The sequence below is a fragment of the Mus caroli genome, unplaced genomic scaffold, assembly GCF_978045245.1.
Source record: "Mus caroli unplaced genomic scaffold, Mus_caroli_1 scaffold_12, whole genome shotgun sequence".
In the NCBI taxonomy this organism is placed as follows: domain Eukaryota; kingdom Metazoa; phylum Chordata; class Mammalia; order Rodentia; family Muridae; genus Mus; species Mus caroli.
In genome coordinates, this window is record NW_028227267.1 from 24,010,034 (window position 1) to 24,037,828 (window position 27,795).

Sequence of the window (27,795 nt, forward strand, 5' to 3'; positions counted from 1 at the left end):
TATTTTGCGCGCGCGCGCGTGTGTGTGTGTGTGTGTGTGTGTGTGTGTGTGTGTGTGTACATTACATGTGTGTCTGGTGTTAAGATCAGAAGAGGTTGTTTTGTCCCTTGAAACTGGAGTTACGGATAGTTCTGAACTTTGTTCCAAGGAATCTAGTATCCTTTGTGCCTTCTATAGACACAGACACTTACATGTGCAGGCTAAGCACCCAGACGCTTGAAATAAAAAATTAAACATCTATAAAATTTCTACCACAATGGATCTTAGATATTAGCATGCATATTTATACATTAGAATCACCCAGAAAGCTTCAAAATAGGTCCTCCCCATTAAGATAGGAGTGGTACTGTTCTGAAGAGAACCTAAAGATTTAGCTGTCAGCTCTCTTAAACCATGTTGGGTTTTTTTGTTTGTTTGTTTGTTTGCTTTGTTTTGTTTTTTTCTTTTTGTTTTCTTCAAGAGAGGGTTTCTCTGTGTAGCTTTGGTTGTTCTGGAACTCATTCTGTAAATCAGACCTTGAACTCACAGAGATCCACCAGCTTCTGCCTCCTGAGTAGTGGAATTAAAGGCATGTGCCAACATCATCCAGCTGACTTAAACTGTGGCGTTCTTTTTGGGTTTTTTGTTTGTTTGTTTGTTTGTTTGTTGTTTTTTCAAAACAGGGTTTCTCTGTGAAGCCCTGACTGTCCTGGAATTCACCTGTAGACCAGGCTGGCCTGGAACTCAGAAATCCGCCTGCCTCTGCCTCCAAGTGCTGGGATTAAAGGCATGCGCCACCACTGCCCGGCTTTTAACTTTTTTTTCTCTTTAAACTGTGTTTTAAACTCATTCACACATAGTCATTATTTTTTGCTTGTTTGTTGATGTTTTGATATTTGAGTTAGGGTTTCACTGTGTAAATGATGTCTGCCTCAAGCTTGTGATTTTTCTGCTTCCTGAGTGCTAGTAATTATGTATCACCACCCTCAGAGAAGTAAAGACTTCTTTATTTCTTAATTATAATGTTTTTAGGAAAAAAATGTTAAGTCTGTTTTTGGAATGTAGGTATACAATGATGCCCATATCCTGGAGAAGTTACTCAAAGATAAAAGGAAAGAGCTGGGCCCATTGCCTGATGATGATGACATGGCTTCTCCCAAACTTAAATTGAGTAAGTCTGCCTTATATTTTGCTCTTCAGTTTAGTCTGTCAAAGAGAGACTGCAGGTTCCTTGACATTTCTTTAATTAAACGATGAACAAGTGTTTATTCACTGGCACTGCTCTTAGATAACTTTCTTCACATTGACACTCTTTGACTGTGTTTTAAGTAAGAGTCTAAGAATAAGCAAGAGTATAAAGTTAGCTTTTTTGTTGATGGGACTGAGTATATGACAGTGAGAAATAGAACGGATTCATTTCGCTACAACTACAGAGCTTAGTCTCTGTTGTTTATGAGCTATAGTAAAGTGGAACATCATGTAAGGACAAAGAGTTGCAGATTTGCTTAGCTTATGATAGACGAGGAGCAGAGAGAGACATGATTCGACCACTCCACCAGGGACCCACTTAACTCCAACCCAGTCCATCTCCCAGTACTGCCATCAGATTATAACTCCTCAGGTCATCTGTTAATAAAAGCAGCACTCTCCTGCTCTGGACCTCTCAGTGATTGTATCTGCCAACTTGGTTCTAAGTCTTTGATGAGGAACTTTTCAAGGTATACTTTATGTCCAAATCAGTAAAAAAAAAGAACTTGAATATCAATGGTAGAGGTTTTCCTTATAGCCATTGACTGAGAAGACTATTCTTTATATGAAGCCAGAAAAAAGAGTATGGCAGGTTTTGTTAATTTTATTTGGTGTTACATAAAATTAAAAATGAATCCCAACAATTCTCCTGGATAAAATTTGCAAAGTGTGGGCTGGAGAGATGGCTCAGCAGTTTAGAGCACTGACTGCTCTTCCAAAGGTCCTAAGTTCAATTCCCAGCAGCCACATGGTGGCTCAAAACCTATGCCCTCCTTTGGTGTGTTTGAAGACAGCTACAGTGTGCTCATATGCATATAAATAAATAAATAAATAAATAAATAAATAAATAAATAAATAAATAAATAAATCTTTAAAAAAATTTTGGGAAATGAGAAATGTACTACTCAGGGACCATTTGAGTAACCTATGTGGATATGGTTTATCAAAAATTTTAAAGGAAAAGAACACAGAAAAAAAAAATCACTGAATTAAAGGAGATATTTCTGAATTATTTAATATAAATGAAACAATGCTGTCTTAGTCAGGGTTTCTACTCCTGCACAAACATCATGACCAAGAAGCAAGTTGGGGAGGAAAGGGTTTATTCAGCTTACACTTCCATACTGCTGTTCATCACCAAGGAAGTCAGGACTGGAACTCAAGAAGGGCAGGAAGCAGGAGCTGATGCAGAGCCATGGAGGAATGTTCTTTACTGGCTTGCCTCCTCTGGCTTGCTCAGTCTGCTCTCTTATAGAACCAAGACTACCAACCCAGAGATGGCACCACCCACAAGGGGACCGACCCCCTTGATCACTAATTGAGAAAATGCCTTACAGTTGGGTCTCATGGAGACATTTCCTCAACTGAAGCTTCTTTCTCTGTGATAACTCCAGCTGTGTCAAGTTGACACAAAACTAGCCAATACAAACGCTAAGCAAACAATAACAATGTCTAATAATCTTTAAAGTTGTGTTTACTGGAAAGGACAAAGACAAGCATCTTTTTAATGTAAACTACCCATAAACTGAATTTCTTCATTACTTTGTAAGTTGCTGGCAAATGACAATTCCTTTTCACTAAGGAATTCTTCTTTTCATATAATTATAAAAGCATACACATAGTCAGATATGGCGATACATACTTGTAATCCCAGCCCTTGGGAGCTGGAGGCAGGAGGATCAGAAGTTCAAGGCCAGGCTCAGCTGTATAGTTTGAGGTCAGCCTGGGCTTCTTGAGACTCTTTTCTATAAATAAACTAGTTTGGGGCATCCTGTTATTGAGTTGGTTATCATTTCTAGAAATTTCCATGAATGGAACTAGGATACATATGACTTCATATTTAGAAGTAAGATATAGTAAACTATATTAATACTGTGGTATCCAAGTTTTAAGAATTTTAACACTTCAATTTGTTTCAACAACTTTTATCTTTTTCCTGAAGTGAAATTCTCAGTTCTCCAGGATGTCAGAGGTGATAATAACATAAGAATGTCAGAGATACTCGTTTGCTGAGCCCATTCACAGCTATCTCATCATGAAAGTATTTGCTCTCACATCAAAATAGAGTGACCAGCTTTTGTGTCATTTTTACATCTTTAATCCTAGCCCTTAGGGGTTGGGGCAGGAGGGTTCAAAGCCCACCTGTGTTATATGAGACTTAGTCTCAAAATGTTTATATACATATATAAATTTTATTTATATATAAATTATATTACTGAAGGGTAAAGGTTTTCTTCCAGCTCTATTTTTGTCTATAAGATCTATCTTACTAAAGAGATGCTGAATACTGTGGTTTTACAAATCATTTAGGATAACCCCTTTCTTATGGTTGTGCTACCAGCTATGTAAAAATGTATGCTTATGCCATTTTTCCCACTTAGCATTACAATACCCCTCTCTCTCTCCAGGTCGGAAGAGTGGTGTTTCTCCTAAGAAATCAAAGTACATGACTCCAATGCAGCAGAAACTAAATGAAGTGTATGAAGCTGTAAAGAACTATACTGATAAGAGGGGTCGCCGCCTTAGTGCTATATTTCTAAGACTCCCCTCTAGATCAGAGCTGCCTGACTACTACCTGACCATTAAAAAACCCATGGACATGGAAAAAATTCGAAGTCACATGATGGCAAACAAGTACCAAGATATAGATTCTATGGTAGAGGACTTTGTCATGATGTTTAATAATGCCTGTACCTACAATGAACCAGAGTCTTTGATCTACAAAGATGCCCTTGTACTGCATAAAGTCCTCCTTGAAACTCGGAGAGACCTGGAGGGAGATGAAGATTCTCATGTCCCTAATGTGACATTGCTGATTCAAGAACTCATCCATAATCTTTTTGTGTCAGTCATGAGTCATCAGGACGATGAAGGAAGATGTTACAGCGACTCCTTAGCAGAGATTCCTGCTGTGGATCCAAACTTTCCCAATAAGCCTCCCCTTACATTTGACATTATCAGGAAAAATGTTGAAAGTAATCGATATCGGCGACTCGATTTATTTCAGGAGCATATGTTTGAAGTATTGGAAAGGGCAAGAAGGATGAACCGGTATGTTTTCAAACCCATTTCTTTATGATAAATACATGTGATTTTTAATGCAAAACAGATGAGGGAATTATGCTTTGATAAACTTTCTCTGCTTAGGTACATGGTTATAGTAGGTAGCCTTCCTTTTTTTTTTTTTCTTCAAAATATTTATTTATTATTATATGTAAGTACACTGTTGCTGTCTTAAGACACACCAGAAGGGGGCGTCATATCCCATTACGGATGGTTGTGAACCACCATGTGGTTGCTGGGATTTGATCTCAGGACCTTTGAAAGAGCAGTCAGTGCTCTTACCTTCTGAGCTATCTCACCAGCCTGTAGGTAGCCTTCTATCCTGAATTCTTGGTAGGCAAAACATATGCTCCCCCCACCCCTTTTACAGCGTTGGAAGGGTCAAAACTTATAAAGAGGGAGTCGAACGGTGGTCACCTTTAACTCCAGCATTCAGGAGGCAGAGGCAGATAGATCTCTTGAGTTCAAGGACAGCCTGGTCTACAGAGCAAGTTCTAGGACAGTCAAGACTACACAGAGAAACTGTCTACAAAAAACAAATAACAACAAACTTGTAAAGAGCACTACTAAGTTGTCATCATAAGTGCCAGTGAGAGGAGACAGAACTGAAGCTCTTGCATAATGCAGAAACCTAAAATGCAGCCTTTCGCAGATGTCTTTTAAAGGATCAATAATACAATCTGTAATAAAACTAAAAGGATTTTTTTTTCTTTGAAAATTAGTCTAAGAATGTTTTAAATGAATTAGAGAGCTTGGAGTTATTCTTTGAGGATAGACTGGTCTAAATCCATTCACTTTTTAAAAAACTTGCTTATTTGTATTTTATGTGTACTGAGATGTTGTACCTGTATGTATGTCTATGCAGCACATATATCCAGTGCCCACAGTGGCCAGAAAAGGGTGTTAGTTTCTTTGGGACTAGAGTTACAGATGGTTGTTACCCACCATGTGGGTGCAGTAAATTGAACCTGGGTCCTCTGGAAGAACACCAGTGCTCCTTCTCAGCCCCCTCATTCTCTATTTCAGTTACTTAATAAGGCCTTTTGTTTTTTATCTCATTTATCAATTTAAGAACATAGTGTAGGACTATAAATGGTTTAAAAGAATAAATTTACATTTACTAAAATTCTTTCAACTTTTTAGCCTGCATATTTTTGGCACTTACTGGAAGAATACCCAGTGTAATCCAGCAATCGCAGTATAAGTTGTATATGCTCTTACAGGCACTTGGTTAAATTGAACTTACAGATAGTAAAACCTGCCTTCTTCTGAAGTCCTGAGTGCTAGAACTTTAGACCGTTTAATTGCATCTAGGAGATCTTGGCTCTAGACCGTGAAGGAAAAGTAAATATTAATGATTACTTTTCCTAGTGACAACTTTTGTAAAATATCATGGTAAAGCCCTTCATGAAGATCATCTCTTAAGTCATCTGTGCTTTTCTAGGGAACTGATAATCTTTTCAGTTTTTACTTGAAGAATTGGAGACGTGCAAGCAATAAAATTCATAATCTAACAGCTAGTAGGTGATATGCCTTGGCTTGTTTCCCACTGAGAGCACTGCTGCTGACAGTTACCAGTTATGGAACACAGACATGAATGATAAGCATTGTTGAGCTCTATATTAAAGAGCTTGAAATCTCCTGGTTAGACCGATACTTAAGGAAATGTGAAGTAGCATATTAAAACCCAACATGATCACTTTCAACATGATCATGTAAGAAACTTTGTGGGCCAGAGTTTACCTAAAAAGGCACAAAGTATTATAAAAGAGTTGGAAGATGAATAGAGAGGCTGATACTTCGAATATGATAAATGGTGTAAAGAAAGTGAACCAGGCGTGGTGGCGCACGCCTCCAATCCCAGCACTTGAGAGGCAGAGGCAGGCAAATTTCTGAGTTCAAGGCCAGCCTGGTCTACAGAGTAAGTTCTAGGACAGTCAGGGACAGTCAGGGCTACACAGAGAAACCCTGTCACAAAAAAAAAAAAAAAAAAAAAACCAAAAACAACAAAAAAAAAAACAGAAAACAAGAAAGGGAAAGGTTAGGGTGTAAATATGTTGTATTCCAGAGTTTGAGGTGGATCCTTGATTAGCATGTTTAGGAAATGGTTCCTTGTGTAGAACTAGGGATAGAGATAAAGAGGAGAGTGGAGGCATCTTACAGTCAAATTTTATACAAGGTTTCATTCAAGAAATTTTTGTTGGGTGTTGATACTAGTTGATGAACATGCTCTAGTTCATGGGATGTAGCAGTACTTTAATAATGAAATGTAAGATGGGCATTGGTGGTGCACGCCTTTAATCCCAGCACTCAGGAAGCAGAGGCAAGCGGATTTCTGAGTTCGAGGCTAGCCTGGTCTACAAAGTGATTTCCAGGACAGCCAGAGCTACACAGAGAAACCCTGTCTCGAAACACCAAAAAAAAAAAAAAAAAATAATAATAATAATAATGATGATGAAATGTAAATGCCACTCCTGTGGTCCACTGTTGCTTGAGTTCAGTGAATCTTCTAAAAAGCACATGTCTCATAGATTATGGGGAACTCTGTTAAGAAGTACACAGATTGATATTTTACGAAATAAGATCTTTTTATTTTCCCATTATTGACATGATAGGCTTTTACTTTTAAGAGCTGGAAGATACAACCCATGACACATATAGAGACAGAAATCCATATAGTTTATCTCATGCCCAGAGCTCTGTTGAGAAACAGAACAGGGGCCTGGAGCCATAGCTCAGCAATTAAGAAGGCTAGTTACTCTTCCCAGAGGTCTGTGTTTACCAGCACTCACATGCTGGTTCCTCCCCATCTGTAACTCAATTCTGATGGCACCTGGCACCCTCTACTAGCCTCCATAGGCACTAGGCATGTAAGTGATGCAAAGATATATGTACAGGGAAAACACCCATAAATCTCAATTTTTAAATGTTTAAGAAAGATAACAAAAGCCATTTTAATTTTTGTAAATGAAAATAGTATTGGGACTTGTTGTGGCATAAGAATCAATAAAAAGAGCTAGATGTTTATTGTGTGAAGTTCTCGCCATTCAAGGCCTGAGTTTAGATCCCTAGCACCCATATAAAAGCCAAGCATGCTGGCACAGGCTTGTAACTCCAATGCTTGAGATGAAGGTAGCTGAGAAGACCCCTGGAACTAGTCAAGCCAGTCAGTACAAGACACCTGACCTTGACCTCTGATCTCTATACACACGCACACACACCCACAAACAAATAACATACAAATGAACATGTATGTACCCATATAACCACACACACAAAGAAAAAATTATAATAGTTTCTTAAGAAGAATCGATAGGGCTGGAGAGATGGCTCAGCGGGTAAGAGCACTGACTGTTCTTCCGAAGGTCCTGAGTTCAAATCCCAGAATCCACATGATGGCTTACAACCACCCATAATGAGATCCGATGCCCTCTTCTGGTGTGTCTGAAGTCAGCTACAGTGTACTTATGTATAATAATAAATAAATCTTTAAAAAAAAAGAAGAAGAATTGATAAACCAAATGTAATGGTTTATATCTGAAATCCCAGCTCATGGAACCAGAGATGGAAGGATTCTGAATTTTAGGCCAGCCTGAGCTATACAGTGAGAGCTGGTCTCACAAAAGCAAAAGAAAGGGAAAAAAGAAATAGCTTCAAATCCATCTGCTTAGTGAATTTATCTAATGTAAATAGTTAGACATTTATCTAGTATATTCACATTAATTTAGGCATGAATACACATTTAGATGTATAAGTATTCATTGGTAAATAAACCCATATGAAATATACACATGTAGATTTCCAGAATAGTCTTCCTTCATCACCACATAACCCCTACCCACCAGCACTACTGAGAATTATGGGAGACAAGAATCTGAGCAGGAACAGGCGGCAGTGGAGCATTCTCAGCAGCAGCTGGGAACAGCCCAGTGCTGAGTCAGGACAGGTGACCAGTGCGTTGGCAGGATTCCTAAAGAAGCACTGTGGCTCCCTTGCAGGTAAAAGGACTCCATAGGAAGACAAGTACAGAGAAGAGAAGAACTTCTCTTATAATGTTAATTAATTCTTTTTGCTGAATGTCTGAATTACCTGAAAGGATTACTTAACAATTGAAGGAAATTAGAGTTGGTTGTTTTTCTGTCTTGAATTTTTGTTCTTGCATAGTCAACACCTGGTTTCTCAGGCTAAAAAAATTCTTATTTTTTTTTTTTAAAACAACTAGTTAGTTAGTTAGTTTTGAGCACGGTTTCATTGTCTAGCCCTGGGTATCCTGAACTTCCTGTGCCTCCTGAGTGCTGGGACTTAAGGTGTGCTACAGTGTAACTCATGGCTTCTTAGTATTTTCTTGACAGGATTTCACTATTTACTTTTTTTCCCAACAGAATGTTTTTGAAATCTATAATTATATTGCAGAAATCTTTAAGAACAACCAAGGCAAAGATTAATAAATTATTTACAATACTTTTTGAATAAACAATTTAAAGTATATGCTTAGTGTTTTATATAAAATTTAATTACATCAGGTAGCCTGATACTATATATCTGCTCTTTCAGTGTAACAGTACTTTACCAAATGTGTATTTTTCACTTACAATTTCCACTAAAATTGTAAGCTATTATGAAATTAATTTAATTTTAAGAAAACAAACTTCATCCCAGCACTTGGGAGGCAGAGGCAGGCGGATTTCTGAGTCTGAGGCCAGCCTGTTCTACAAAGTGAGTTCCAGGACAGCCAGGGCTACACAGAGAAACCCTGTCTCCCTGTCTCGAAAAACCAAAAAAGAAGAAAACAAACTTCAGATATCTTTGGTCAAGAAAGATTTCAAAATCGGTATCTTAGGGGACTTCTTCCTTACTTAATTTTGTTTTTATTGCTTTCCCAAAAGTACTAGCATCTTCAGATCCTAGAACATGTTTCTAGAACCTCTCTAGAATACCCATGTAGGTTATTGGCAGTGTTAATTCTGTATCAGTTCCCATTGTTAACAGGAGAGTCGTCCAAAGTGTGTCTGATAACTTGTGCTCAAGTGTCCATGTTTCAAAAGCTTTGTCTGCCATACTCCCCCAGCCAGAAAGTCTGCATAACTGTTAATAATATACTTGCCATTACCCCTGATAACTTACGCCTATAATCCCAACATTTGGAAGGTGGAAGCAGAAAGATCATACAAATTCAAAGCTAACCTAGGCTTCCTACTTTCTTACAGGCCAGTTTGAGTATCAGTAAAACTGTGTCTCAATAAAGCTTATTTTTCATAGCTTCCCAATAACAAGGAAAGAAATTTAGACAAATATTAAATATGACACAAAACTTTTCCCATCTTGGAGTTTTGCATCTACCAGTTTCCTCCAAATCAGTTACTTTTGAGAAACTAAATTTAGATTCAGAACCCTCAGGCCTGTACTTGTTAATACACAGGATATTCTCATGCCTTTAAAATTGAGCTTCTGTTCTCAGTGAGTCTTATGAGTCAAGGTAGCAGTGCTTTAGGACTAAAAAGAAGAAAGACATTAACCTAAATCCTTTATCACTTTTTATAAGTTGGGTCTAGAGTTAAGAAAATAGATACAGCCAGGTAGTAGTGGACCATGCCTTTAATTCCAGCCTCAGGAGGCAGAGGCAGGTAGATCTCATCTTGAATTCACACCACCACCACCCCCAAAAAGAAAAAGAAAATGAATGCAAATTAAGTATTGGATTTGGTCTCAAGAGCAATAGTACAGTTTTTGATTCTGCTAGCTCCTTCTGCCCTGGTTGAATCATAGGCCTATATATCTAACAAATGTAGGAGGCCTTTCCTTTGACATGTGTAAGAAAGGAGCATACCATGAGCAAAAGGAGACACAGACAACTCAGGTACTCAATTGTATGTTTTTTTTCATTCATTCTTTGTTTGTTTGTTTTTTGTTTTTGAGACAGGGTCTCTTGTAGGCCAGACTGGCCTCAAACTCACTGTGTAAATGGGGATGACTCTGAACTCCTGCTCCTTTTACCTCCACCTTATTTTTTAAAAGATTTATTTATTTTATGTATATGAGTACACTATAGCTGTCTTCAGACACTCCAGAAGAGGACACCACACCCTATTACAGATGGTTGTGAGCCACCATGTGGTTGCTGGGAATTGAACTCAGGACCTCTGGAAGAGCAGTCAGTGCTCATTACCATTGAGCCATCTCTCCAGCCCTTACCTCCACTTTCTAAAAGTGATGGATCACTGACATGTACCACAATGTGTGGCTCAGATACTCTAGAGGGTGTTTTTTGTTTTGTTTTAATACTACTTTATTTTTTGTCTGTATAATTTATGTATGTTTGTACCCCACTTATGTGCAATGTCCAAGGAAGCCAGAAGATCTTCTGGAACTGGAGGTACAGATAGACATAAGCTTACACGGGTGCTGGGGATTGAACCTAGGCTCTCTGGGAAAACAGCCAGTGCTCTTAACCACTTAGCCATCTCTTGAGTCCCCAGATACTTTGTTTTAACAAACTTAATAGGGCACCCTTCTAACTGAGCCTCAATATTGTTAATATATCAATGAACATAGTAAAACATTTGACATGATTTAATGTGTAATTGAGGTATTATGAAAGAAGCAATTCATGTGTCAATGGATACTCTTAATGCCGTTATAGGACAGATTCTGAAATATATGAGGATGCGGTAGAACTTCAGCAGTTTTTTATTAGAATTCGTGATGAACTCTGCAAAAATGGAGAGATCCTTCTTTCTCCAGCACTCAGCTATACCACAAAACACTTGCATAACGATGTGGAAAAAGAAAAAAAGGAAAAATTGCCTAAAGAAATAGAGGAAGATAAACTAAAACGCGAAGAAGAAAAAAGAGGTTGGTTCCTTTTTATTATTAAATATGAAGAAATATTAAAGTGTTCTAGCAGGTACCACAGTTAATTCTGGAGAGTATGTGATTGAGGGTTTAAATGGTTGACTATTTGCAGAAGATATGATGATATAGAAAGCTTGTTGTCGGCATCTGTTCAGTTGTCACATCAGGTAACTTCTGACACAGCTGATAGTCTAGGAGCACATGGTTAAGTGACAAGTATGGGGACCTTATGCCACATACTCGAGAGGTTTTTGTTGCCATAGAGCTTTCCTCTTAAACACGTGAGAACCTGACAGGTGGGTGAGACTTCAGTTGAACTACACTCTAGCTTTGCTTTAATCATGCCACCCTAAATGGGGTACTTTGAATCATACTCCAAATTTGCAACTATTTGACAATGGGATTATGTCATTGCAAAAGTCTTATTTTCTGGGGTGATGAGGGTAGAGAGCTTGAGGTAGGACCTCCCTGTGTGACCCAAGCTGGTGCTGGTGCTGCAGTGATCCTCCTTGCCTGTGCCCCAGTGCTGGCACTGTAGGCATGTATTAACACAGTGGCACAATTTGAATAACACTTCAGTTTATATAGTTAACTAGAAATATATAACTCTACAAGAGTTGTGTTACTCTGTAACATCAGACTTTCTTAGATATTTTCTCCCTGGACCAGAAAACATAATTGACTTGAAACACGAAATCTTTCTCTGATTCGTCACTTAATCTGCCCCTTGGTTAGTCGTCACTTTCAAACATGTCTGCTCCTATACAAACTAACCTTACCTTCATATTCTGTAATCCAGGGTGTGTCAGTATTCCAACTGGATCCTGTCTTTGGATGTGATCCCTTGCCCAAATAACCATGCTGCTGGAATAACATTCTTCTATACCCCTGTTAGTACAGTTTTCTGGTTCTGTTTAACAAAATTCTCAAGAAATTTGTAGATCTGTTTGTACATCACAGGGTTTTACTCTGTTAATCAGCTATTGAATAACTTTTTTTTTTTTAATTGGCAAAACTTTTTGCTTTGTTTGTTTTTTGAGACAGGATTTCCCTGTGTGTCTCTGGCTGTCCTGGAACTCACTTTGTAGACCAGGCAGACCAGCCGCAAACTCAGAGATCCACCTGCCTCTGCCTCCCCAGTGTTGGGGCTAAAGGCATGCGCCCTCACTGCCTAGCATGTTTTTTACTATAATGTCACTATTAGAGAGAGAGAGAGAGTGGGAAACCAAAACCCTTAGATACTCCAGAACTTAGGTTGGTGTAAACGTTTGGGAATTAATTTGGAATATGCGCTTACATTTAAATTTTAAGGTTGGCAGCATTTTAATTTATGGGAACCTATCCTTAAGAAGTTACAGATGTGGAAAGAGTCTTTAAGCACAAGTTTCTTAGAGTGAGAAACATTAGAAGAGCTGCTGGTCAAGTGCTAAGTATACTACCAACAGGCACAGGCAAGACTCAGAAGGTTTACAGTTTATAAATGAGTTGTACCTCTTTCAGCTACATTCTATTAGTATTTAAAATAGAATATACATTTAATAGAATTTCAACCACAGCATCCTTACTACATGCTCATTTTTACTTCTTTGTATTGATCTTAAACCTTGTCAAAGATGTTCCTACTTTAGAAGTTTGGTTATAGAATCAGAAGGGAAGGCAGCATCTGAACCAAGTGCTCATAGGAGGCATCCCACAGGGTAAATGCTTTATTTATTTTTTTATGTCTGGGATCATGCCACAATGATGTGGCAGAATCTGGTAGAACTGGCATTGGCCATGAATACCAATATGGCTGTAAAAGAAAGATGGGGTGAGCATACAGGAAAAGCCCATAGAGTTTATGTGGATGATCTGTGCTAACTGACCAGGTGACAGAAGGCAGCTTACCCAGAAAGAAAATAGTACCTGTCTCAAGACATCATTGACTACATACTACATGATAAAGAACAGTAGGGAGGACTATATGCTTTGGTCCAAAGTAAGATATTCCAAAACAAGGCTTTGTGTGCAGCTCAGTAGTAGAAAGCTTGCCTAATACAGTTATGGCCTTATTTGATTTCTATCACTGCTAGAACACTTAAAAATATGCTTTTGATAGATAAACATCTGTAAATTTTTTACCTAGTAGAGTGTTAAGCTTTCTTTAATTCTTTGGGGGCAAAAAAATAGAGTTTGAGTGAATAGTTTGTGCCTGTTCCACTCTGAAGTCTCCTTCTGGGCCTGGAAAGCCAGAGCCAGAATGTAAAGCAAGGAACAGAGCTTTAGATGAGGCTGGCCAATTGTCACAGAATCAGGCTACACACACAAATCCACATTCATATATAATCTTTCTTGGAATCTTTCTTGAAAAGAAACTATCTCTCAGCCGGGCGTGGTGGCGCATGGCTTTAATCCCAGCACTTGGGAGGCAGAGGCAGGCGGATTTCTGAGTTCAAGGCCAGCCTGGTCTACAGAGTGAGTTCCAGGACAGCCAGGGCTACACAGAGAAACCCTGTCTTGAAAAAAAAACAAAAAACAAAAAAAATAAACTATCTCTCAGAGGCTCCAGACTCCATTTTATATTCTATAAGAGACTCAGAAAAGCTGGGATTTGTATGTTTTGTTTTTTTGTTTTGTTTTGTTTTAATTTTTTTATTTTACATGCTGACCCAGTTTCCCCTCTCTCCTCTCCTCCTGTTCTCCCCTCCCCCATCCACTCCTCCTCTATTTCTCTTCAGCAAAGGGGAGGCTTCCCATGGATATCAACCAGCCATTGCATATCAAGTTGTAGTAAGGTCTCCTCTTCTATTAAGACAAGGGTCCCAAAGGCAGGCAACAGAGTCCAAGACAGCCCCTGCTCCCATGGTTAGGAGTCCCACAAGAAAACCAAGCTATACAACTCTAACATGTAGGTGGAGAGCCTGGGTCAGTCTCATGCAGGCTCCCTGGTTGGCAGTTCAACTTGTGTGATCCCCTATGGGCTCAGAATGGTTGATTCTCTGGGGGTTTCTTGTGGTGTCCTTGATTCCTCTGTCTACTGGCTCCAACAACCCCCCCCCCAATCTTCCACAGGATTCCCCAAGCTCTGCCAAATGTTTAGCTGTGTGTCTCTACATCTGTTTCAATCAGTTGCTGGGTGAAGCCTCTCTGATGACAACTAGGCTAGACACCAATCAGTGAGCTAGTCTATTTTCTCTCAATTTTATAGAATATAGAATAGATTTTATAATCTATTCCTGTCATTAGGAATCATTTCATTTACTTTTTTTTTTTTTCCCAATTTGTGTTAGTTTTATTGTGGGTCTCTGGGCTGTCTCTCCAGCCTGGCTCCTGGACCTATGGGCAGTGTCAGGAATGGGCTTCCTCACATGGCATGGGTCTCAATGGTATGGCAATGGACCAGTCATTGGCTGGCTTCTCCCAGTTTCAGCACCTCTTTTATCCCAGCATATCTTGTAGCAGGACAAATTGTAGGTCTAAGGTTTTGTGGGTAGGTTGGGGTCCCAGTTCCTCCACTGGAAATAGCCAGTTCAAGATGTTTTTCCCTCTTGGTTAGGCATCTTAGTTAGGGTCATCCTCATCGATTCCTAGGATTTTCTATTGCCCTAGGTTTCTAGCTCATCCCAGAAATGTCCCCTCTGCCAATTCACTTGTCTCTCCTTCCATTCTCCCCAGGCCTGATCCTTCCTGTACCCATACACACACACCATGCTCATCCAGATGTCTATTCTGTTTCCCCTTCTCAGTGAGATTCATGTCTCCCCTTGAGCCAGCCCTCTTTGTTACTTAGCTTCTTTCAGTCTGTGGATTATAACATGGTTATTCTTTACCTTCCACCTAATACCCACTTATCAGTGAGTATATACCATGTCTGTCTTACTGAGTCTGGGTTACCTCACTCAGGATGATCTTTCCCAGTCCCATCCATTTGCCAGCAAATTTTATGATTTCATTGTTTTAATATCTGAGTATTACTGAGTAATACTCTATTATGTAAATGAATCACATTTTCTTTTTTCTTTTTTTAAAGATTTATTTATTTATTATATTAAGCATACTGTTGTTGTCTTCAGACACACCAGAAGAGGGCATCAGATCTCATTACCATGTGGTTGCTGGAATTTGAACTCAGGACCTTTGGAAGAGCAGTCAGTACTCTTAACCACTGAGCCATTTCATCAGCCCTGAACCCCATTTTCTTTATCCATTCTTCAGTTGAGGCACATCTAGGTTGTTTCCAGTTTCTGTCTTGTACAAATAAAGCTGCTGTGAGCATAGTTGTGCAGGTGTCCTTGTGATGTGGTGGAGCATCCTTTGGGTATATGCCCAGGAGTCTTGAGGTAGATTAATTCCTGATTTTCTGATTTTTCTGAGAAATTGCCATATTGATCTTCAAAGTGGTTGTATAAGTTTGCATTCCTACTAGTAGTGAATGAGTGTTCCCCTTATTCCACATTCTTACTCGCATGAGGTATCACCCATGCGTAAGATGGAATCTCAGAGTCATTTTGATTTGCATTTCCTTGATGACTAAGGATATTGAACATTTCTTTAAGTGCTTCTTGGCCATTAGAGATTCTTCCATTGAGAATTCTGTTTAGATCTGTAGCTCATCTTTAAATTGTATTATTTGGTTTATTGATGTGTAGTTTCTTGAGTTCTTTATATATTTTGTATATCAGCCCTCTGTCAGATGTGGGGTTGGTGAAGATCTTTTTCATCTGTAGGCTGCCATTTTGTCCTTTTATGATGTCCTTTGCTTTACAAAAGCTCTTCAGTTTCATTAGGACCTATCTATTAATTAGTGGTTTCTGGGATTTGAACTCGGGACCTTTGGAAGAGCAGTCATAGTGTCTATGAGTTTGATCATAGTGTCTGGTGCTCTGAGTTTGATCATAGAGTTTGGTGCTCTGTTCAAGAAGTTGTCTTCCATGCCAGTGAGTTCAGGACTGTTCTCCACTTTCTCTTCAATCAGGCTCAGTATATTTATTGTTTGGTTGTTATTGTTTTAATGTATAAGTGCTCTATCTGCATGTATACTTGCATACCAGGAAAGAGCCTTAGATCCCTTTATAAATGGTCATGAGCCACCATGTGATCCATGAGAATTGAACTCAGGACCTCTGGAAGAACAGTCATGTTCTTAACCCCTGACCCCTCTAACTAGCCCTAAAAGACCAAGGGCTTGTTTGTTTTTGTTTGTTTGTTTGTTGGGAGACAAGGTTTCTCTGTGTAGCCTGTCCTGTCCTGGAACTTGCTCTGTTGACCAGTCTGCCTTGAACTCAGGAGTCCACCTGCTGCTGCCTCCTGAGTGCTGGGATTAAAGTCATGCACCACCACCAGGCTCAGTGTAGCTCATTTTATGTTGAGGTCTTTGATCCACTTGGACTTGAGTTTTGTGCAGGGTAATAGATATGGCTCTATTTGTATTCTTCTACATGCTGACAATCACTTACACCACCACCATTTATTGAAAATGTTTTCTTTTTTCTACTATATATATATTTCTGGCTTCTTTATAATAATAATAATAATAAAAATCAGGTGTCCCTAGGCGTGTGGGCTTACTTCTGGGTCTCTTCGACTCAATTCTATTGATTAACCTGTTCCTTTTTTATGCCAATACCATGCGATTTTCATTACTATTGCTCTGTAATACTACAGTCTGAGATCTAGGACGGTAATACCCTCAGAATTTCTTTGATTGTACAGGATTATTTTAGCTATCTTGGGCTTTTTGGGTTTTTCATATGATGTTGAGTATTATTTTTTCAAGGTCTGTAAAGAATTGTGTTGGAATTTTGATAGAGATTGTGTTGAATCTTAAGATTACTTTTGGTAATATGGCCATTTTTACTATGTTAATCCTCCCATGAGCAAAGCTTTGACAAAACCCAATACCTCTTTATGGTAAAAGTCTTTGAGAGATGAGGGATATGAGGCACATACCTACACACAATAAAGCCAATATACAGCAAGTAGAGAGACACTTTTATGGGAGGTCTTTCCATCTTCTGATACCTTCATAAATATCCTAAGAGACTTGAAGTTTTTGTCATGCATGTCTTTTCACTTGATTGATTAGAGTCACACCAAGATATTTTATATTAATTATGGCTTTTGTGAAGGATGTTATTTCCCTGATTTCTTTCTCAGCCTGTTTATCATTTATATATATGAAGACTACTGATTTTATTTTTTTATTTTTTATTTTTTTAGTTAATCTTGTATCTAACCACTTTGCTGAAAGTGTCTATCAGCTGTAGGAGTTCCCTGGTAACATTTTAGGAGTAGCTTATATATACTATCATATCATCTGCAAATAGTGATACTTTGACTTCTTCCTCTCCAATTTGTATCCCCTTGATCTCCTTTAATTGTCTCATTGCTCTACCTAAAACTTCAAGTACTGCATTGAATAGATATGGAGAGAGTGGGCTGCCTTGTCTTATCCCTGATTTTAGTGAGATTGCTTTAAGGTTCTCTTCATTTAATTTGATGTTGTCTATCCACTTGCTGTATATTGGCTTTATTGTGTGTAGGTATGTGCCTCATATCCCTCATCTCTCAAAGACTTTTATCATAAAGGGGTATTGGATTTTGTCAAAGCTTTTTCACATCTAGTGAGATAATGTGATTTTTATTTTCTTTCTGTTTATTTATATGGCTATTACATTGACAGATTTTCATATGTTGAGCCATCCTGGCATCCCTGGGATGAAGCCTACTTGATCATGGTGAATGGTGTTTTTGATGTGTTCTTGGATTTGGTTTTATATTTTATTAAGTACGTTTGCATCAATGTTGATGAGGGAAATTAATCTGAAATTCTGTTGTTGAGTTTTTATGTGGTTTAGGTATTAGAGGGACAGTGACCTCATAAAATGAATTTGACAATGTTCCTTCTTTTTCTATTTTGTGGAGTAGTTTGAGGAGTATTGGTATTATTGGTATTAGTTCTTCTTTGATAGTCTGGTAGAGTTCTATGCTTTACAAGAAAAGAAAAAATAAAGCTCACCTGTCCCTGTGCTTTTTTTGGTTGGGAGACTTTTAATGACTGCTTCTATTTTTTAGGACTATTTAAATTGTTATCTGATCTTGATTTGACTTTGTAAGTTGTATTTTTTGAGAAAATTGTCCATTCCTTTTAGATCTTTCAATTTTGTGGAGTATAGGTTTTTAAAATAAGACCTAAGGATTCTTTGGATTTTCTTAGTGTCTGTTATTAAGTCCTCTTTCTCATTTCCAATTTTGTTAATTTGGATATTCTCTCTCCCCTTCCACTTCTGCCTTCTTGTTAGTTTAGATAAGGATTTGTCATTCTCTGTTTTCCTTTTATTTTATTTATTTTTGGTTTTTCGAGACAGGGTTTCTCTGTATAGCCCTGGCTGTCCTGGAACTCACTCTGTAGACCAGGCTGGCCTTGAACTCAGAAATCAGCCTGCCTCTGCCTCCCAAGTGTTGGGATTAAAGGTGTGGGCCATCACTGCCCATCTTGTCAATCTGTTTTCCAAAGAACCAGCTCTTTGTTTCATTGATTCTTTGTATTGTTCTCTTTGTTCCAACTTTATTGATTCTAACCCTGAGTTTGATTATTTCTTGTCATTTACTCCTCTTGGGTGTGTTTGGTTTTTGTTTGTTTTAAAGCTTTCCGGTGTGCTGTTAAGTCACTAATATGAGATCTAACTGATTTCTCTATGAAGACACATAGTTCTATGAACTTTCTTCTTAGCAGTGCTATTATTCTGCTCCATAAGTTTGGGTATGTTGTGCATTTATTGTCATTGAACTCTAGGAAGACTTTAATTTCTTTCTGTAGTTCCTCTTTGACCCAGTGGTCTTTCAGTAGAGAGTTGTTCAGTGTCCATGAGTTTGTAGGTTGTCTGTTGTTGTTGAAGTCCAGCTTTAATCCATGGTGATCTGATAAGATAGAAAGGATTATTTCAGGTTGTGTGTGTGTGTGTGTCTGTTGAGACTTGCTTTGTAACTGAGTATATGGTTGATTTTGAAGAAGGTTCCATGAGGTGCTGAGAAGAAGGTATATTCTTTTGTGTTTGCGTAAAATGTTCTATAGATATGTTAGGTCCGTTTGAGTCATAAGTTTGTTAGTTCCATTTGGGGGACTGTATTTTTGTTTGTTTTCTTTTGATTGGGTTTTTGGGTTTTGTCTTAGTCAGGGTTTCCTGCACAAACATCACGACCAAGAAGCAAGTTGGGGAGGAAAGGGTTTATTCAGCTTACACTTCCACACTGCTGTTCATCACCAAAGGAAGTCAGGTCTGGAACTCAAGCAGGTCAGGAAGCAGGAGCTGATGCCCAGAGATGGTTCCACCCACCAGGGGCCTTTCCCCTTTCCCCCTTCATCACTAATTGAGAAAATGCCTTACAGCTGGATTTCATGGAGGCATTCCCCAACTGAAGCTCCTTTCTCTGTGATAACTCCAGCTTGTGTCAAGTTAACACAAAACTAGCCAGTACAGGTTTGGGTTGGTTTGTTTGTTTACTCTGTTTAGTTTCTGTCTGGATAAATTGCCCATTGGTGAGAGTGAGAGTTGAAGTCTCCCACAATTAACGTGTGGGGTTTGATGTGTGATTTAAACTTTAATAATAATATTTGTTTTACACATGTGGGTGCCCTTGCATTTAGGGTATAGATGTTCAGAATTGAAACATCATCTTGGTGAATTTTTTCTTTGATGTGTATGAAGTGTGTTTTACCATCTCTTCTGGTTAATTTTGATTGGAAGCCTGTTTTGTTAGATATTATTAGAATGGCTACTCCTGCTTGCTTCTTTGATCTATTTGCTTGGAAAATCTTTTCTAGCCCTTTACTCTGAGGTAATGTCTATCTTGGATGTTGAGGTGTGTTTCTTGTACAAAATCACCTTCATCTCTATTTCCACCTCTCCTCACTGTTAATCTCTTCATTTGCCACTGTCATCCATCTCTCCTGAGTCTGCAGAAGCTTTGCTCTTCCTTACCCTCGAGATCTCCTTGCCTAGATTCTCTATGGGTTTAATCTTTCTCTTTTCTTTCCAGACCTCTAACTGTGCACTCATCCTCTGTACTTTCTTATCCACCTGTGCTTTCTTATCGATTTACTCTGTCTTTCCTTCTAACTTCTATAACTTCAAGGTCTCTTTTACCTTGGTCAGATTGGTGGAGCATTTCCCAGCCCCAAGGAGATGAGACCCACCATCAGAGCCTGCCAATAGACTTTTAGGTGCTCCCTACCTTCCATGCAGCTGAGAGGACCTCCCATCTGCGCCCAAGACGTTCTTCCTAGCTTCTAAGAGAATACTCTGCCTTTCCTCTCAGTCGGGCGTGGCGGGGCATCCTGTGGCAGCCCCAGCAGCGCTCACAGCTGGCTGCACTGGGCTTATGTGCTGGAGCTCCCTCAGCGCCAGGTTCGCTGGTGGGGCTGCCCGAGGAGGCAAGGGAGCACAGCATCTGCTGCCTGGGACCCCATGCCAGCTGTGCTCGCCACTGACGTCTCAAAGGGAAATCACTTTCTCTTATTAACAAGAAGCACTCTGGCTTACTGCCACGGCTTACTTACATGGGATGGTACCAGAATCTCCGGCCGGGCATGGGGGAAGACAGGGAAGTCCAGGAAGGCCCTGCGAGCACCCAGGGGGCCAAAAGCCTGGAGGCGGGCAGGTGGGATGCAGGGGAAAGTGAAGCATCATTAGGCAAGTATGAGAAGCAGCCAGGGCTATGAAAGAAGGCAGGGCAGGGCAGGGTAGGTGAGAAATAGACCCCTCAGAGCAACCTGACAAATTCCCGCCTAGTAGGGTCAGTGAGGGTCTGGGTCTCTCACCAGAACACTGCCTTCAGCCCCAGGCACCATAGGGTACTCCCACACCAGGAAGGGCCCAGCACTTCCCCCAGGGCCTGCTGTGCCACCTCAACCTGCCAGGAGCCAGACTTAGCTCGGCAGCCCCTAAAAGCCAACCCAGAAGCTGGGCCCAGGGCCATAGCCACCCCTTCAGCATCCTCCATCTCCCACTTCAGTAGCTACAACATCTGGGTCCACAGCCTGGCAGTCACAATAATACCACAGAAACAAATAAAACAAAACCAATACAGGGTGTCCTAGATGCGATAGCTGCCTCCCAGCTACTGCTGGGTTAAGAAGGACTGCTTCCAATCCAACCTCCCAGCAGGATTCTGGAGCAGTCCTCCAGTTTCCCGTGGCCTGTGATGTCTCAGCATGTCTGCGTATCACGATGACCACCCAGATGGGTCTCTCTCAAAAGAAGAACCCCAGAACCTGAGACCTAACCAGCCTTGCAAACCTGAGACCTACCTGGCCTCGAAAATGACAAACACAGACACTGACAAGACAGACAGGCAGGCAGACACACAGACAGGGATCCCACTTTACCTTGCTCGAGCAGCCCTCCGATGCACAGTGTCTGGGTCCTCCCGAGGAGGATCTTCATGACCAAATTTTGAAGTCTACCAAAAGACTCTCACACAAAGACCCTCACTCACAAAGACCATAGAGACTGCCATCGCTGCAAACCGCAAGAGGATTTTTATTGATCTAACACATTGGGGAACTCCTCAGCATGCAGGCAAGAGGAGAGACCCCGAACAAAGAAAGAACACACTCTTTATACCTTGTAAGGGGCAGATTTAGGCAACAGGGCTAGCTGGCTTATTTTCACTGGTGTAGCAAGTAAACTTTTCAGGCATTGGTTGGTTTACATAGTGTGACTACCTTTGGCCTAGACCCTCACTCTGCCTGCCCTTATGGTGAGTTATTATGGTTGGTCAGCAAAACAGCAGTACATTTTGAACTTATGGGTCAGCTAGTAACGTCACGGGGAATTCTAGACAAGGTCAGGGCAGTTTGTGGTTTTTCTCAGAATTCAGTGTGGGGCTGGGGAGGGGAATTTTTCTGGGAACTGCTAATCTTGTTTTGGCAGCTGCAGGCTTAGTCTGGTCATTTTGACCACTAAAACTGTGTAGTTTGGAAAGTCCCTTTTTTTTTGGGGGGGGGGCTAAGTGGTCTTGAATTTCTTTTGGATTCTACAACAGAAGGATGGATCCTGTTTTCATATCCATTCTGTTAGTCTGTGTCTTTATTGGGGAATTGGGTCCATTAATGTTGAAAGATTTTAATGGCGCATGATTGATAATTCCTGCTATTTTGATGATGGTGGTGGTGGTGGTGGTGGTGGTGGTGGTGGTGGTGGTGGTGTGGTGTGTGTGTGTGTTTCTCTCTTCTGGTCTTGCTGGTGTGAAATTATTTATTTCCCATGTTTTCTTGTGTGTAGTTAACTTCCTTGGGTTGGAGTTTTCCTTCTAGTATCTTCTGTAGGGCTGGATTTATAGATGGATAAGTGGAAAATGTTTAAATTTAGTTTTATCGTGAAATACCTTGTTTTCTCCATCTTTGGTGATTGAAAGTTTTCCGGGGTATTATTAGTCTGGGTTGGCATTTGTTCTTTTAGAGTCTGCAAAACATCTGTCCTAGTCCTTCTGGCTTTTAGAATTTATGTGCAGAAGTCATGAGTAACTTTAATAGGTCTGCTTTTACATGTTACTTGGCTTTTTCCCCTTGCAGCTTTTAATATTCTTTCTTCTGTATATTTAGTGTTTTGATTATTATGTGGTGGAGGGGGCAAAGGAGACTTCTGTTTTCTGGTCCAACTTATTTGGTGTTCTGTAAGCTTCTTGTGTGTTTATGGGCATCTCTTTCTTTAGATTAGGGAAATTTTCTTTGATTTTGGTGAGAATATTTTCTGGGCCTTTGAGCTGAGAGTCTTTTCCTTCTATTCTGATTAATTTTAGGTTTGGTCTTTTCATGGTGTCCTAGATTTTCTGCATATTTTGTGTCAGGATCTTTTTAGATGACTTATACCGACGAATATCTTCTATTATATCTTCTGTTTTCTATCTCTTATACTCTATTGGTGATCTTTCATTTGTAGTTTCTGTTTGCTTACTTAGATTTTCCATTTCCAAAATTCCCTTAGTTGGTGGTTTCTTTATTGCTTCTAAGTTCAATTTTAAGGTCATGAAGACTTTCCTTTACCTGTTTGTTTTTTCTCGGCATTCTTTTTCTCGATGTCTTTTCTGTCATCTTCCTAAAGTTGGTTTTGTTTTGTTTGGTTTTGTTTTGTTGGTTTTTTCGAGACGGTTTCTCTGTGTAGCCCTTGCTTTCCTGGAACTCACTCTGTAGACCAGGGTGGCCTCCAACTCAGAAATCCGCCTGCCTCTGCCTCCCAAGTGCACCACCACTGCCCAGTTTGTTTTGTTTTTTTTAAAATCATCCTGACCAGAAGCAACACAGGGGAAGAAGGCTTTGTTTCAATGTACAGTTCCAGGCAGTAATCCATTTTAAAAAAAAAAAAGATTTACTTATGTATGTGAGTACACTGTCACTGTCTTCAGACACACACTGTCTTCAGATCCCATTACAGATGGTTGTGAGCCACCATGTGGTTGCTGGAAATTGAACTCAGGACCTCTGGGAGAGCGGTCAGTGCTCTTCTGCTGAGCCATCTCTCCAGCCCCTAAAGTTGGTTTTAAGATCATTTTCTTGGGCTTTAGCTGCATTTGTTGAAGAAGTGTTTTCTTCCTTGGTTTCTGTTTTTTCTTCGGTCCTCTGAGCTTTGTGGTCTCAATTTCTGGTGACCTGCTTGACTTCTGACTCACTAGGGAGTCTCTAGTTGGAGGATTGACCTCTGGCTACTTGCCTGGCCTTTGGTGCAGCATGGGGTCTCTGTTCTTCTGAGGGGTGTGGGCTGCACCCGAGCAGCTGGAGACTGTCAGACTTAGGGGCCGGTGGTTAGTTGAGAGGGAGCTGTGGCAGAACTGATCTTGGGGAACGAGTCTAGGGAGTTCAGTTAAGCTGGCACGGACCCACTCACCTGAGACTTGCTATCTCCAGAGAGTGTTTTATTTAAATATCATCTGTATATAGTAATATCAAGTGTGTTTTACTTTCAGAAAAGTAATATAGTATGAAGTATTTGCAGATAGCTTGTATTAGAACCATTAAAAGATGATTTTTTTGACAAAAATAACGGCTGGGATATGTAGCACATTGGTAAGGTACTTGCCTACAATGTATAACTAGTGTACATAAGACACTGGATTCACTCCCACGTTCACAAAGGAGAGAAGGGCAGGAAGATCTTACATAACAAAATGAGAATATTGTTTATAAATATTTCATCTCAAGAGAAAATGTTTATGGTATTTTATAAACACTTGGCTTACCATTATAGGCCATACACATTTATTTCTAAAATCACTAAATTTAATATAGTTAGTTAATAATTTAGAAGAAATAATTTAGAAACATCTGTATGGGAAAGAGGTGTATCACATTTTCTATAGAGTTATGTGATTGATTCTGAATTTTGAAAATTAGTAAGGGTACATTATTAAGGTGGTTAGTTTTGTTCTGTAGAATGCTTGCTTAAATTAATGTCAGTTTGTTTTCATTGAGAAAGGCCATATTGAGGCTAGCTATATTGGTGAACACATATAATCCCAGCTGCGTGGGAAGCTGAGGCGGGACTAGAAAACTTGAGCCTGTGAATTCAAGAACAGGACCACTTAGTGAGATCCTCCCCCATTTCAAAATTCCAAATACAGTTTGAGGTAAAGACTATTGAGAATATGCTGACCGTGCTATTTTTCCTGATTCCTCTCTTTGAATGCCACTGTAGTGGTTTATCCCCATAGTCCCAGCAGCTAATGCAAGAGGACCCCAAATTTGAGGCTAGTTTGGACTATGTAGAGAGACCCTGTCTCAAAAAAGGGAGAGGAGGAGGGAGGGAAGAGACTGGATTAAATGTATTAATTTGTTGTGTTGTTTGAATGTTTTTCTGACAACCACAATCTTTTACTGAGTGTCTTTTATTTACTTATTTTTAACCCAAGAAGCTGAAAAAAGTGAAGATTCCTCAGGTACTACAGGACTCTCAGGCTTACATCGTACATACAGCCAGGACTGCAGCTTTAAGAACAGCATGTATCATGTCGGAGATTATGTCTATGTTGAACCTGCGGAGGCCAATCTACAACCACATATAGTGTGTATTGAGAGACTGTGGGAGGATTCAGCTGGTAAGTTTGATTGAAATTGAAGGTCAGGTGCTAGAAAGATGGCTCAGTGGCTAAGAGCACTTGCTACTCTTGCCAGGGTCCTGGCTTCAGTTCTCAATCCCTACATCATGGCTCACAACCATCCTTAACTCTAGTTCCAGGTGATCTGAAGCCTTCACATGGCACACACATGATACACAGTCATACATGCAGGCAAAACTCTCATACGTGCGTGTTGGATTTTTGTTTGTTTTTAAAGAGTTATTGGGCTGGTGAGATGGCTCAGTGTGGGCTGGTGAGATGGCTCAGTGGGTAAGAGCACCCGACTGCTCTTCCGAAGGTCCTGAGTTCAAACCCCAGCAACCACATGGTGGCTCACAACCATCCGTAATGAGATCTGATGCCCTCTTCTGGTGCATCTGAAGACAGCTACAGTGTATTTAGATATAATAATAAATAAATCTTTTAAAAAAAAACAGAGTTATTTATTTTGTTATTAGTACACTGTTGCATAGAATCCCATTATAAATGGTTGTGAGCCACCAAGTGGGTTTTGAGAATTAAACTGAGGAACTCTGAAAGAACAGCCAGTGCTTTTAACTGTTGAGCCATCTCTCCAGCCCCACATGTACATTTGTTTTTAATCCTAAAAATTAGGAGGGGGAGGAGATTTCTTTTTCCGTGATCATCAGGAAGAAAAAAATTTTAACTCATATTTAAGCCTTTTAACAATAGCTACATCAATAAATTTACTGTTCACATGATATGTAGCATTGCTGGGCAATGTCACACTTGAGTCAGAAATGTAACTTGTTAATGGGGAGAAAGAGTCAATTATTCAGTAATACTTAGAGCCAAACTCTGTGTAGAATGGCAAAGATTTAAGAAGAGCAAAAGACTCATTTTTTTAATCTAGCAAATTTTTTCCAATATGTAACTGAGCTTAGAATTTATTGTCAAAAAAGCCTTCCTTTAAAAATGCTTGTAAGCTGGTTCAGTGGCACATACCTGTCCTTCGCAAAACTCAAGACATTGAGGTAGAGGAATAAGCTTGAGGCCAGTCTAGGCTACAGTGAAACCTTTCTCAACAGAAAACTAAGTAAAATAAAAAAAAAAATGCCTCTGAGACAAAGAATAAAGACAAAGGTAAGAATGGCGCCAACATCAGTATGAGTGTGTTATAGGCAGTCTGAGTGATTAAGCTGCCAACCAGGTGGAATGCTTTTGGATTCTACACCTTCTTGCTAAAAATGTCCTTCCCTATCCCTGCATGCTCAGTGAAAGAGTGTGAATTGGGCCAAGCAGCCCTCTAGCCTCCTCCTCTCTGTTGCATGTCTCTAAAGGGTGAAAGGACGTTTTCTAGGCCTCTTTGTGCTTTTTTGTTTGAAAATATTATTTCCTCTAAAATAATTCTATTAAGAAAATTTCATCTAAAACCAGTGTGTTTAAGCCTTGGCATAATGGCTTTCTAAAATACTTTCTAGTTTTGCAAAGAATATGTGATTTCTGTTAATAATTTTTTTTCTTTCTCTGTTTTTGAGGTGAAAAATGGTTGTATGGCTGTTGGTTTTATCGGCCAAATGAAACATTCCATTTGGCTACACGAAAATTTCTAGAAAAAGAAGTTTTTAAGAGTGACTACTACAATAAAGTACCTGTTAGTAAAATTCTAGGCAAATGTGTAGTCATGTTTGTCAAGGTAAGAAACTCATTCATTCCAGTGATATCATTCCCTGGAGATACCATTTAAGAATATAAAAATCTGTATTTACAAAATCAGAAAATGTTTCAAACATCTTTATTCTGTGTCTATATATAAGAAATTAACATGAATATACTTATGAGAGACCATTTGCTGTGTGTAGTTTATCTATATACAATTATATTAACATTTTTATGGTGCTAGACTAATTTCTAAGGATGATATTTTTTGAAAGCTAATCATTATCAAATACCAGTTTTGCTTTTAGATAATAAAATGTATTATCTGTCATATATGCACTGTACAAAGCATTAAGACATTTTAACTATAGAAAGTAATATATTTTCAAAGGGCAGTTGACAAAAAAATAAAATTCATAATTAAAGGGAATATAGCCAAGGAAATAGCCCTACTATCTGGCCATTTACTTTTTATTGTCTGAAAGTTTTTATAGTTCAATGTTAGGTTAATTAACATTTGTTTTTTTATTTTTGAGTAAATTTTCAAAAAATGTACTTATTTGTATTATTATTCCTATTCCAGGAATACTTTAAATTATGTCCAGAAAACTTTCGCGATGAGGATGTTTTTGTCTGTGAATCGAGGTATTCTGCCAAAACCAAGTCTTTTAAGAAAATTAAACTGTGGACCATGCCCATCAGTTCAGTTAGATTTGTCCCTCGGGATGTGCCCTTGCCTGTGGTTCGAGTGGCCTCTGTATTTGCAAATGCAGATAAAGGGGATGATGAGAAGAATACAGACAACTCAGATGACAATCGAGCTGAAGACAATTTTAACTTGGAAAAGGTATGTGGGTGGTAGCTACCTAGAAAAGAATTTTAACCTTAAAATATCTATTCCAGAAAGTAAATTAATGTATTCAAACTCAAAAAACAAAACAA

General features: G+C 39.3%; 1 protein-coding gene across 35 annotated transcripts in view; it reads left to right on the forward strand.

Annotated features, from left to right (window-relative positions):
• Pbrm1 (polybromo 1) overlaps nucleotides 1-27,795 on the forward strand; it is a 103,067-nt gene that overhangs the window by 45,637 nt on the left and 29,635 nt on the right. For 26 of the 35 annotated variants that reach the window (XM_029469241.2, XM_085828513.1, XM_029469264.2 and 23 more), the window contains 6 exons: nucleotides 1,045-1,150; nucleotides 3,636-4,278; nucleotides 10,931-11,142; nucleotides 25,027-25,212; nucleotides 26,733-26,890; nucleotides 27,437-27,700. In XM_029469241.2, coding sequence (XP_029325101.1) covers nucleotides 1,045-1,150; nucleotides 3,636-4,278; nucleotides 10,931-11,142; nucleotides 25,027-25,212; nucleotides 26,733-26,890; nucleotides 27,437-27,700 — 1,569 coding nt within the window. The remainder of the gene's footprint in view (nucleotides 1-1,044; nucleotides 1,151-3,635; nucleotides 4,279-10,930; nucleotides 11,143-25,026; nucleotides 25,213-26,732; nucleotides 26,891-27,436; nucleotides 27,701-27,795) is intronic. The other 9 variants (XM_085828505.1, XM_085828518.1, XM_085828508.1 and 6 more) reach the window with 1 other exon arrangement.